Source organism: Pseudonaja textilis, chromosome 3 (genome assembly GCF_049901715.1).
Source record: "Pseudonaja textilis isolate UNSWEBS1 chromosome 3, rPseTex1.2, whole genome shotgun sequence".
NCBI classification, from domain to species: Eukaryota; Metazoa; Chordata; class Lepidosauria; order Squamata; family Elapidae; genus Pseudonaja; species Pseudonaja textilis.
In genome coordinates this window covers 157,267,610-157,280,355 of record NC_141992.1, presented here as the reverse complement: position 1 = coordinate 157,280,355, position 12,746 = coordinate 157,267,610, and the positions used below count along the sequence as shown (strand labels likewise).

General features: G+C 35.5%; 1 protein-coding gene across 1 annotated transcript; it reads left to right on the top strand.

Annotated features, from left to right (window-relative positions):
* Nucleotides 1-9,852: 9,852 nt before the first annotated feature.
* LOC148126368 (SCAN domain-containing protein 3-like) lies at nucleotides 9,853-12,512 on the top strand. The gene is made up of 2 exons (XM_087930398.1): nucleotides 9,853-10,203; nucleotides 11,709-12,512. The coding sequence occupies exons 1-2, from the start codon at nucleotides 9,853-9,855 to the stop codon at nucleotides 12,510-12,512; spliced, it is 1,155 nt and encodes a 384-aa protein (XP_087786524.1).
* The last annotated feature ends 234 nt before the right edge of the window (nucleotides 12,513-12,746 follow it).

Here is a 12,746-nt window from a genome sequence, read left to right as displayed (position 1 = left end):
TTAATGGCACTTAAAATCATAAAATTATAGACTTAGCCAAGGCCATTTAGGCCATCAAGTTGAATCTCTGCTCATTGCAAGAATCTAAATTAATCATACCCAAATGATTGCTTGTCTAGCCTCAACTTGAATACATTCAGCAAATGGGACCATGGCATTTCTCGATTATTTGTTGTGCAGATAAAAGCAGCTATGCAAAAAAAAAGAAAATAGGCACATAGATTAAACAAAAAAGGAGACATATTCTTAATCTTTATATTGTGTCTTCAGTATCTTCATAAATATGGGAAGATACAGGATGCAATGCTGTTTACTTATTAACGTGCAACTAGATCTACATCGCAGTAGCTACTTTAACTTCATTCACATTCAGTAATGTGGGTGAACCTGACTTAGCTCTGAAACCATAGAAAATGCATTGTCTATAACTTGAATATTGGGAGGTGTCATAATGGGAATTCTATTTAATTTGGGGCATCCCAAGGAGTTCTTGCAACAGTTTGTACTGCTTGTGCTAGTCTAGACAAGTATCATATTTTATTCTTTCTGCTATTATCTCACATGCAGTAGAACAGGGCTGTCAAACTCATGTTGTCATGGCAGTTTTGTTAGGATATGTGCAGAGTAACCCTTGTATAAAAAGGATATGCACATGGAAACGGTTTACGAGAACAATTATGAATAAATATACAGCCCCACAGAGTTGAACAAGTTGTGTTAATGTTTACTTGAAGAAATAGCACAGTCCAATAAACAGTCCATGTCATATACTTTTTTAACAGTCCAGAAATATCCAGTTATAAAGTCTTCTTACCAGTTCCATGTCTTTTACAGCAGACAAATATCAAACCATAATACAACAAATAACCTTCGATATCAACAGAATATCAAAATAAACAGGGTTAGTCAGTATCGGTCCGTAGTCAGTCAGTATCAGTATAAAGAGAGATAATCAGTGAAAAAGAGAAACGAATAAAACCATGATCTATAGCTCCCTCTTATGGCAACTTGTAGTATAATTAACCATCCAGAACACAGCATAATACATTACAGTATTTTTCCTTAAAGCTACAAACATATATATTTGTAGTGTATATATTGTCAACCCAACTACATTATTTGCATATATATAACATTCTCCCCTTTGGGTTGGTCAATATATAATACATTATGTCTTTAATTCATAATTTTTACACAATTAATAACTTTACAATTTCACAGAGATTAGAAGATTCTTTATCTAACTCTACATACAATGCTTGTTTGACCTCTGTTATATTTACCTCTCTCTCTAATCGACCTTCTAGAAAATTCAGTACATGTTGTTTGTTTATTTTCTTCCCCTACCTCCCCTATCAAATCTTTTGTAGTTATAGATGGTTCGTCTTTTACTGATTCATCAATATTCCTATCATTTTTATGATCAGTGAACAATGGAGTTTTTACAATAATACTATGTTTTTTATTATTATACTCTTGTTCAAACTTTCGCCAGCCAACATGGTCCAGAAATTTACTGCTTGCACTCCAATATATATTAGTAGTTCCTGGCTCCCAAAATTTAAATAATCTATGATTAGCTCCATAACCTACAAAATACAATTTCTTAGCTCTATGTTGTTCCATTTGCCTTACTTGTGCGGGAATATGAACCCATGCTGGGGTTCCAAATGTATGCAAATAACTAAGATCTGGTTTTCTTCCATGCCAACAAGTCAATGGTAATCCACCAGTCATTAAATTTATTACATTATTCAAAACATGGTTAGCACACATTATTGACTCATCCCACAGTTGCTCTGATATACCAGAATCAGACATCATACTCCTAGTCATAACCTGTAATGTTTGTCTTCTACATTCAACATACGAGTTATGTTGTAGTCTATAAGGATCAGAATGGTCATGTTCAATTCCAGCTTTTCGTAACATGGTTTCAAATTTGTTATTAGTAAATTCAATACCATTATTCATAATTAATCTAATAATTTTCTTTTTCTGTTTTCTTTCAGTAAATTTTAGCCAGTTTACAAAATACTGGTATGTTTCTTGCTTTGTTTTCATTAGGTAACAGAAATCATATCTGGAAAAATGATCCATAATACTCAATATATAACAGGCTCCACCTATACTAGGTTTTCTAGGTCCAATATTATCAGCAAACACAACCTCTAATGGTTTATTGGTTTTCAGTCCATTTACCATATTTTCAGAAATTACCTTGTTTACTTTTTTATTACACATATTGCAATCTACATATTTTATACAAGTTTTAAATCTATACCAGTAGACAACTCAACAGTTTTCTTGATCATTTTGAAATTTATATGTCCCATAAATCTATGGAGTAGATGAATACATTCATCATGAGGCTTCTTATTCTCATAAACTGAGTTAACATTACTTGATGGATCATCATTTATAATAAACAAGCCATTTTCCAATCTTGCAGTAATATTTTTACCTTGTTTATCTTTTAAACGTGTATCTCCCTTAAATGTTACTACAAATCCTTCTTTTTCTGTTTCTCTTACAGATAGCAAATTAAACTTCATTCCAAATACCTTCTCCATATGCTTTCATTTTCCATCCATTAGCTAATTATATATGCTGTTCACTCTCTCATGTTAACAAATCTCTCTTTACTTTTAGTTATACACTGTGATGCTCCACTATCAACTACCCATATATCATGATTTACATTTGTAGTTATATTTGATATTGCTAAATTAACATTCTTATGAGCTCTCTGTATTTCATTCTTTTTATTATCCTTTTTACAGTATCTGGCTATATATCCTTTAGCCCCACAAGAAAAATATTTCCTAACAATATAGACAGTTGAAGACAGTTTTTCCTCCTATGGTTGTCTTTCTCTCAGTTAAATTCTATCTTGCCTTCTTCTTGACTCTTCTAACAGTCTTCCAGTTATACCAGTCAATGTAAGTTTATCTCTAAGTTAAGTAAGTTTAAACTTCCAGTGAAGACACATAATCATCATAAGTTTCATCCAAAGAAAAAAGAATAATGTAAACCTGCTGTAACTCAGAGAAAAATCAATTCTTTTTCTTGTGGCTCCTGATAAGTCCTTTTCATAAACTCCAAATGAGCTAACATATTGCCACCTTTTATAAGACGAGCTCAAAACAGTTTACGTGTAAGGTATATGTGTGCACCTACACTATCTCGAACATAAATCTTCTTCAGAATGTCCCAACATCTAGTAGCAGATTCTTGACCACAAATATGGACTAGCTGCGTATCACTTAGTATCAGTCCAATTATACTGAGAGCCTTTTCATTATCCCGGTTAAATTCAGCTATTTTCTTTTTATCTTCATCATTCGATGGATCCAAAATTGTTACATCCAGTGGATTATTCACTACAGTCCATAATCCTTCTTTATGCAGAAGTAGGCTGCACTTCATAGACCAGGAAACATAGTTTGTTCCATCCAACCAGGTTATCAGGGATAGACTGGTTAACTGTTCTTGTGTCATTGTAACAATAAGCCACAATTAACTATCTGAATATAAAACTGTATATTCACACTGGTTCTCAATATCTCACTGGGTCCATAACCAATGTTAGGATATGTGCAGAGGAGCCCTTGTATAAAAAGGATATGCACACGGAAACAGTTTATGAGAACAGTTATGAATAAATATACAGCCCGCAGAGTTGAACAAGTTGTGTTAATGTTTACTTGAAGAAATAGCACAGTCCAATAAACAGTCCATGTGGGGGGCTAGTGCGCGCATGTGCAGGGAGATGGGGGTTGTCACACATGCATTGCATTATGGGTTCAGGCACACATGTGCATGCACACATGCACGCACTTTTGGCACGTGACAATGAAAAAGGTTAGCCATCACTGCTGTAGAACATTTGAATAGTGACCCAAACAAATCAAGTTAATAAATGCAACTGTTGAGTTAAACCATCTGTCCTACTTGTCTTTATGGAGGAATGTAAAGGGCCTGAAATAGTGCCTTTTAGTTGATAATTCAAAGTTGTAGTTTGTAGAAACAACTCCTACCCCTGTTTTGCTTGAGATTGTCTTAGTGAATCTCAGCAGGGGGGGATAGTTTTAGTGTTTTCAAATGATAAAATATATTATGACATCGTAATGCAAACAGTGCTCTTTTTGGATGCCTGATGTGATATTACATACATACGCATAAGGCTGGGATAGTGGTCACTTGCATTACAGTGTCATGACAAATGTTGTCATTTACTGTAATACAACCTCTGTATTTAGTGAACCCTTCAGTGATTAGCATACTAGTAAGAGCAAGCCAAAGCAATCACACAGATACTACAGCAGCTCTTCTTAAAAACTGAACTTTTATAAGCTTTTATCAAACTTGAGTAAGACGTTAAATGGAGTGCCACAATTCTTAGGTCTTATATACTTTAACATTTGTATTGATTATTTGGATGAAGATGTGGAGGGAGTGCTTATCAAATCCATTAATGACACCAGTATGAGTGGCTTAGCTAACAGCCTAAAAGACATAAATTAAAGTCAAAACTATATCGATTACTTAGAGACATGGCTTGACAATAACAGCAGAAAATTTAACAGAGATAAAGGCAGAGTTATGCATTTAGCAAGTGAACTGAGCTGATCCTTTTTTTTTTTTTAGAATTGCTGTAAAATGTTCTCTGAAATAAACTCATTGTTAGCAAATGTTGCTGTCACAATAATGTGTTTCTTTACTGGCATTCTGTCTAATAGAAATATAGACCTTTTGGATTATCCATGTTGCATGAGTGATCCATACTGTGATTGATTCTATAAAGTTCTAGGTTGCCCAAATAAATTATTTCTAAACAAAGAAATAAAGCATTCTTTCTCCTTTCCAACAAACTGAGTTATGGAGAATCCTTTTGACCTATTTCTTAGTGAAGATTTCAATTTAGATTTTAAAGACTGTGTCTGCAAGATAAAGCTAGATCATGTCCATAAGATCTGCTTGTTGCATATATATAAACTGTGGATGCCAGGACAATTGTATTTCAAATTTAGATTGTTGAATTGTGGTTTCTTTGAGATGTGGACATTTTATAAAAAAATGATAAGTGAAAGGAGGCAGACTTGTTTCTTCTATTAGTACATGAACATCCAGAAATTTTATTTTCTGCATTTTATAAAAAATGGTAGGGGCAGGTTTTCATCTTTAATTTATTTGGTTGGTTGGTTTTATTTGCCTGAATAATTGGTACAGCAACAACTAACTAAAAGGAGCAGAAAAAAACCTCCGTGAAAGGCCTCAAAATAGTTTTTGCTGGCTTATTGATTAAATGATCTGAGATGGTCACTTATCTGATGAACATGATGATGATGAAGATGAAAATGATGATGATGATGATGATGATGATGATGATGATATCTACTTAATGATCCAAATCCAAAAACAGCTAACTGAAAAATAATTGAAAATTGAATTAGGGCAATTATTTTTTAAAAGTCTTATTTTTTTTACTTTTTCTGTCCATCTCTGAATCCTAAGTAGCTACAGCTAATTTTTTAAGTAGCAATTATAATCACGTAGACAATTAATTCATCTGGCATGAAGAATTTAACAAAAAAAATCAAAATTTTACATTTTATTTAATAACTCTATTATTTAATTTAAAAGTATATCTTATTGTTTTGCTTGCCAATCTGGTATTTAAGAGTATTAAATATCGACCCGTGTTTACCTGAGCAACTAACTGGACCAAAGCTATCTGTAACCAAATGAGCATTTTAATTCCCCACTACCTTGTACCCTAAACCAAACAAGTTTTTCTATTTGATTAAATCTATTTTTAAAATATATAAATAAATGTTCATATAACAGTAACTGTTGTCATTGTTCTGAGATCACATATAAACTATGGTTGCACTTGGCATTTTTTCATAATGCCAAAATAATGATGCCACAACAACAGGTAATGTCATTCCCAGTGCAAAGCAAGTTTGTTTGTTTGTTTATTTATTTATTTATTTATTTAAGGAAACTTATATGGTGCCCAACTCATTTTCAGTGACACTTACAAAGATAAAAACCCAAAGTAAGAATAATAACAATAATTCCCCTAGTGAGAAAAATCAACCAAATAAGCCAGGCTCATTGGCAGAGCTAGGTTTTCAGGGCCTTGCGAAAGAGTCAGAGCCCGTCTTATCTCCACAGGATGATATTCCACAGGGAAGAAGCCACCAGAGAAAGTCCTTCTTTGTCCCTCTACATGAACCTCCTTAGGAAAGGGGGCTTGTAGCATTCCCTGCCTCCCTGTCTGTCATCACCTAGATTATTTAAGTTACAGAATACCTTCCCCTACACACAAAGAATCTGCTGTAACTGTTAAATCATGTATTTATTACTGTATGTTTAAGAGTATTAGCCAGGCAATTCCAATGAACTCCTCTAATATATCAGTGCAAGCAGTGAAATGAGTGCTAGTACAGTAGTTATAACAGTAGTAGTAGATAAGAAAAATAAACAGAATTAGTTTAACAATAAAATTAATCAGTGTCAAATATAAACAAAAAGTTACAAATATGTGTGGTGTGAAGGGCTGATGTGTTTCCTACCTCAAGATTGAGTTTCTTGACAACCTAGATTTTATACATTCTAATGCATAGTTCACATTATCTTTGTCCCTCAGACAAAAATGGCATATATCTGGATGTCTATAGCATATTGTAATGCCTCAAAAACATGAAGGTTGAAAATGGTATTGTGGAAGAATCAATGATTGCAAGCCCAATATATTTACAGTGGTAATAAAAACAAATTATTGCACTTTCTCAGTTACCATATAACTTTCTTAATATATTTTGTAATAAGGTGAGATCATGTATGCAAATAAATATGAATATGTATTCTAGGATGAAAATAAAGGTTCTGAGATTGCTGGAGTACTAGAATATCGCTATGATGCTGTATCAAATGAAGAGAATACCATTTTCTATACTTTGTTGATCCTTAAAGGTCACTGATGATCTGGTTCAGGTTGTAAGTCATACCAACTTTAACTCAGCTAAGAAGCTGAGTTAAATTCTTACCAAATACATATGCCTCCAGAATAAATAGTTGTAAAGTTTTTAATCTAAAACATGAATCATTTTAGTTGGCTTGCAAGCCAGGATAGTATACATTTGGGTAGATAGGAAGGGATAATTTCTTTCTAGAATATATTTTTCTTCTCATGCTGAATTTATATATTTCTAATAGTAGAAATGCATTATTTGTTTGCTCTCAGTAAGGAGCAGGACTGCCAAATATTCCCCTGGAATTTCCTTCTGCACATCAGAGACAATATGAAATAGTGATTGTTCCAGTACAATAAGAAAACTTTTTTCATATTTCCTAATTCACTGCTTAAAATGAATAATTCAGTGCAACATTGTCTAATTAAATGTATTTCACTTTAATAAGTTGTGACATACTGCATTATGACCTGTTTTCCCCTAAGAACATTTCTTGCGTGCTTTCCTTTTAATTTTTTTTAAAAGGCCAAATAATAACACTTTTAGTCCATTGATGGATAAATAAAATGCATATGCTTTTTATATATATGGGTATAATGCTGGGATTGTTTCTGCGAGTAACCTTTATAGGTCAAGGATCATTCTCATTTACAAGACAGATGGTTCTAAAAGCTTGTAGTGGGTTGAGATTTGATTTAATTTTTGATTCAAAGACTTGGCAATCTACAGAAATCCCTTTTGCAAGCAGCAGCTTAGCACTTAATTGGAAACTCAGATATTCAGCAAAAAGTAAACCTTCCTAGATCCAACAACTTAAATTATACAGAACATGGACTAGTTTCTAAAAGAATTACAGCTTAGAGATAGCATTATTTCAATTACTATTTTTTTCCTCAAATGTAATAAATGGTCTAAACTCTTGTCTATTCATTTTTACTTGCAATTGTTTATGATTACTACCTAATTCAATCAAATATGTTCACATTCTCCTGAAGGTATTTCCTGTACTTCTTAAGGGACTTTCACACTAGATTCAGGTAGAAAACTGCCAGAAAAGCAGAAATGGGTTGAAAAGAGTTCTTCAGTGAACAATAGTCTGTTCATATAATATGAAATGTAGCCTTTTGTATCCTGATTCCTTTGTCCTTAAGTATCCTAGGCAATCAGGAATCATATCATTGGTAGAAAGACATCATGAATCTGCTGGTGTCACATAGAACAAATGAAGCTCATATAGAGTGACCCTAAATTTTTCTTCATTTGTTACATGAGCAGAGAAAGGTAATCCAAGGCAATCAAGTGCCATTCTAATAATTGCTTTTTCAAAATTATTAAATAAGGTCCTCATCCTAATGGTAGACAAAAGACATTGCTTGAGTTTAGTCCTGGTTCCTATTTTCTAAGCTGTATATACACATGCATAGAAGTATTTCAGAAACTTACATCAGCTTTAAATTTAGTGATGTTAAATGAGCAGTGCTTTGAAGAATGGTTAAGGAAATCATAAAGCTGCCACCAGCTTTTTGAGATATGTTCACTTTGTTTTTGTTTATATTTTTCTATAAAAGCAATGGAGTGAAACTTGGAGAAAAGGTATAAGACAATGCATGTCCTTGTACTGTCTACTGTAAAGAGAACAGCAAGAACTTCAAAATGAAATGGCACAAGAAAGGAGGAAGACATATCTGATTTGCACTAATAGGTGCTGTTGTATTCACCCTAGAATGCCTTTTTTTAATACAGTGAAAACTTTTGCCGCCCCCCGCCGCCACCTCCTTTTCAGTAGTAAGATTTACATTGCTGAGTTAAGATTTATTTTAAGATTTATGATGATGATGGGTATTGAGGAAAATTATTAATGAACTAAATTACTGCTTTGATTCATTTGTCTTTCTGGAAGAACTCAACCTTATCATCCAGTGGCAATTCAAAGATTTTTCAGTTGTTATATGGCTTCTTAAAGTTTTTGCCACTGCACCTTCCTTTAGCAAACTTAATGTGCATACCTCTCTTCAAAATTAACATAACAAAACACCCAAATGAATAAGGAAAACAATACAATAACATTTGGGAAAGGTGGATTTATTGTACAATGCAACTGAGGTTCTTCTCACCTCCCCTGACTAGGGCTATCTCTTACTAAGGGAGGTACATTCACAGTTTGGGAAACCTGGGGCCTCCAAAAAGATAGATACGTGATAGATAGATAGATGATAGATAGATAGATAGATAGATAGATAGATAGATAGATAGATAGATAGATATGATAGACAGATAGAAAGATGTAATCTATTGTTTCCCATGTTTGCTGACTAATTCCAGATAATGTTCACACTTCAAAGACATGGAATATTTTCTTTCACAAGTCTTTTTTATCTTCATCACAACCACTACCACAATACTTATATAACTTTCAAGAAGACACAATAATGCAATTCTGTAAGATTTATGTTCAGTATTAAATCTGATAGTTTTATTACCTCCTATATCATACGACAGGCAATGTTACTATTCATGCTCTTTCCTTTATTAAATGTTATATCCTATTGCCACCCTGGTTTATTACAGAAATATAGGTATATGTTTTAAGTAAAGTAATTCAGAAGTTTTTATCAGAGCTATTGAATTGTTTGAGCAATAGCATAATTATAAATACCTTACTATAACTTCTTGTTGTATTCTTAAAAAATATGAAACTGTGATTTGAATTATATCATCAAAATGAAGGATTAATTAACGATTAAATCAGGGGTCCCCAACCACCAGGCCCTGGACCGGTACCGGTCCATGGATCATTTTCGACTGGGCTGCCTACTTTGCTTGGGTGCCGCCATCTTGTTTCGACGTGCTGGATCAAGTGCTGGTTTTGATGCCGTCCCTCAGCCTCAACCAAAAACGTCAGCTCCACGCTGTGGCTGGAGAAAAAGCGGATGTGGAAGCCACGGAGAAGCTGCTCTCCCTGGTGAAGAAGGAAGTTCCTGATTCACTGGGCTTATGCCAGGAGTTCTGCGAGGCGCTGATGAAGGGAGGCTACACCGCCGCCAATTACCTGGATCCCAGCCTGAATGAACTGCCCTCGCCCTCTTTGGAAGCAGCTGGCGACCTGGGCAAGACTCTGGTGAACCTGTTCTTCGATCGCCTCACTGACACGCTACAGGCCACTCAGGTGGCTTTCCAGTGTTTGGGAAAGGGGCTGTTAAATCTCGAAGATGTGGAGCAGGTAAGCCAGAACAGAGCAACGGCAGCAGCAGGGAGCCAAACCAGGTCCTCTCTTAAAACTAGGTGGGGGCAAGGGGTTGCAGCGAAATGGGGCGAGAGAGATCTGGAAAGAAGAGGGCTCTCCAGGTATTTGGAATGAATCCCCGGAATTCCTTATATGCCTTATACTAGACCTGGATTTCTGAACTTCAACAACTTTAAAATGTGTGGACTTGGACTCTCTGAATTCCCCACACACCTTACAATTGTTGAGATTGTGGAAAGCTGAAGACCATATGGGAGATCAAACCCATCCTAAATGTAAAATCTGAATTGCGGATTATTACCTTGCAAAACACTTTTGGAGAAAACATATATTTTTGCCAAATGAATCTTGTCCACAATACCTACTTTAGAGAGCTCCCTCTTGCTCTCATCTAGCTAATTGTTTAAAGTTGATGCCGTATTTATCCTGCATCAGCAATGCAAACTAGCCCTCGCAAAATGAGCCAGAAACAGAGTTCACTGGAGAGTTTTTTTGGAATGGGTAAATGAGACAATGATGAGACAGCAGAAGGGTCACAGATTGCCTGCAAAAAGAAAGCTGCATTTAAAAGAAAATACAAAGATTCCTACCTGAGTTACGGGTTCATCGCAACAGGTGATTCACAAGCCCCACACCCACTCTGTGTAATATGCGGTGACAGACTTGCTAATGAAAGCATGAAACCATCAAAACTGCACCGCCACATGGAGACAAAACACCCAGCATTGAAAGAAAAGCCCTTAGAATATTTTGAAAGAAAAAAACGGGAAAATGAAGGACAGAAACAATTATTGAAGGCCACTACTTCAACAAATGTATCCACGCTAAAAGCATCATTCCTGGTCACGGACCGTATTGCTAAAGCTAAGAAGCCCTTTACTATTGGGGAAGAATTGATTTTGCCTGCTACAAAGGACATTTGCAGCGAACTTTTCGGAGAGGCTGCAGTAAAAAAGGTCGAAAACATCCCCCTTTCAGCGAGCACCATAACAAGAAGAATTAATAAAATAGCAGAGGACATCGAGGCAGTTACTTGAGAGGATTAATGGGTCACCATGGTACGCGATTCAGGTGGATGAATCTACAGATGTTGACAGCAAAGCAATATTGCTCGTTTTTGTGAGATACATTTTTCAGGAGGATGTACATGAGGATTTGCTATGCGCACTATTTCTGCCAACTAACACCACAGCTGCAGAGTTATTCACGTCCTTGAACGAGTACATATCAGGGAGGCTTAATTGGTCGCACTGTGTCGGTGTATGCACGGATGGAGCGGCTGCGATGACTGGGTGGCTTTCAGGTCTGACAACGCGGATCAAGGAGGTCGCCTCTGAATGTGAGTCCACACACTGTGTCATCCATAGGGAAATGCTGGCAAGCCAAAAAATGCCACCTGAACTTAAGAGTGTTTTGCAAGCTGTGATAAAAATTATTAACCACATAAAAGTACATGCCCTGAATTCACGTCTGTTCAACAGCTCTGTGAAGAGATGGATGCAGAACATAGACGCCTTCTCTTGTACACAGAAGTGAGATGGCTTTCAAGAGGTAAATCACTGACAAGAGTTTTTGAGTTAAGAGAGTCACTGCAGAGATTTTACTTGGAAAAACAGTCACCACTGGCAGCATACTTCAGTGACGCTGATTGGATCTTGAAACTTGCTTACCTGTGTGACATTTTTAACCTGCTCAATGAACTCAATCTCTCACTTCAGGGGAAAATGACAACCGTTTTCAAGTTGGCAGATAAGGTTGCAGCATTCAAAGCCAAACTGGAGTTATGGAGACGGAGAGTGAACACAGGAATATTTGACATGTTTCACATAGTAGCAGGGATTATGGAAGAGACTGAGTTTGGACCTTCATTCACCCAGTTAGTGCATGATCACCTGTTGCAGCTTTCAAAAGAGTTTGAGCATTACTTCCCTATCGCAAAAGACCCCAGGGTGGGGAAGGAATGGATCCGGAACCCATTTGTGAACAAGCCAGGGGAATCAACTTTAACCCTACAAGAAGAGGAACAACTAGTTGAGATTGCAAATGATGGTGGCCTTCAATCCATGTTTGAAACAACTTCAAATCTCTTTGCATTCTGGAGTAAAGTCAAAGCAGAATATCCTGACATTGCCACAAAAGCACTGAAAGTCCTGCTTCCATTTTCAACCTCTTATCTTTGTGAGGTGGGGTTTTCTGCATTGACAGCAACAAAAACAAGACTACGGAGTAGACTGGATATAAGGAATACAATTCGAGTGTCACTGTCTCCCATCACCCCCAGATGAAACCATCTAGTTGCAGGAAAACAAGCCCAGAGCTCCCACTGATTCTACATTTTGGTGAGTTGATATTATAGTGTAATAGTAAATAAAATATAAATAAATAAATAATAAAATAAAATAAAAATAATAAAATAAAAATAATAAAATAAAAATAAAAATAAATAAATAAGTAAATAAAAAACCTAACTCCTACCCGGTCCTTGAAAAAGTGTTTCTGCATGAAACTGGTCCCTGGTA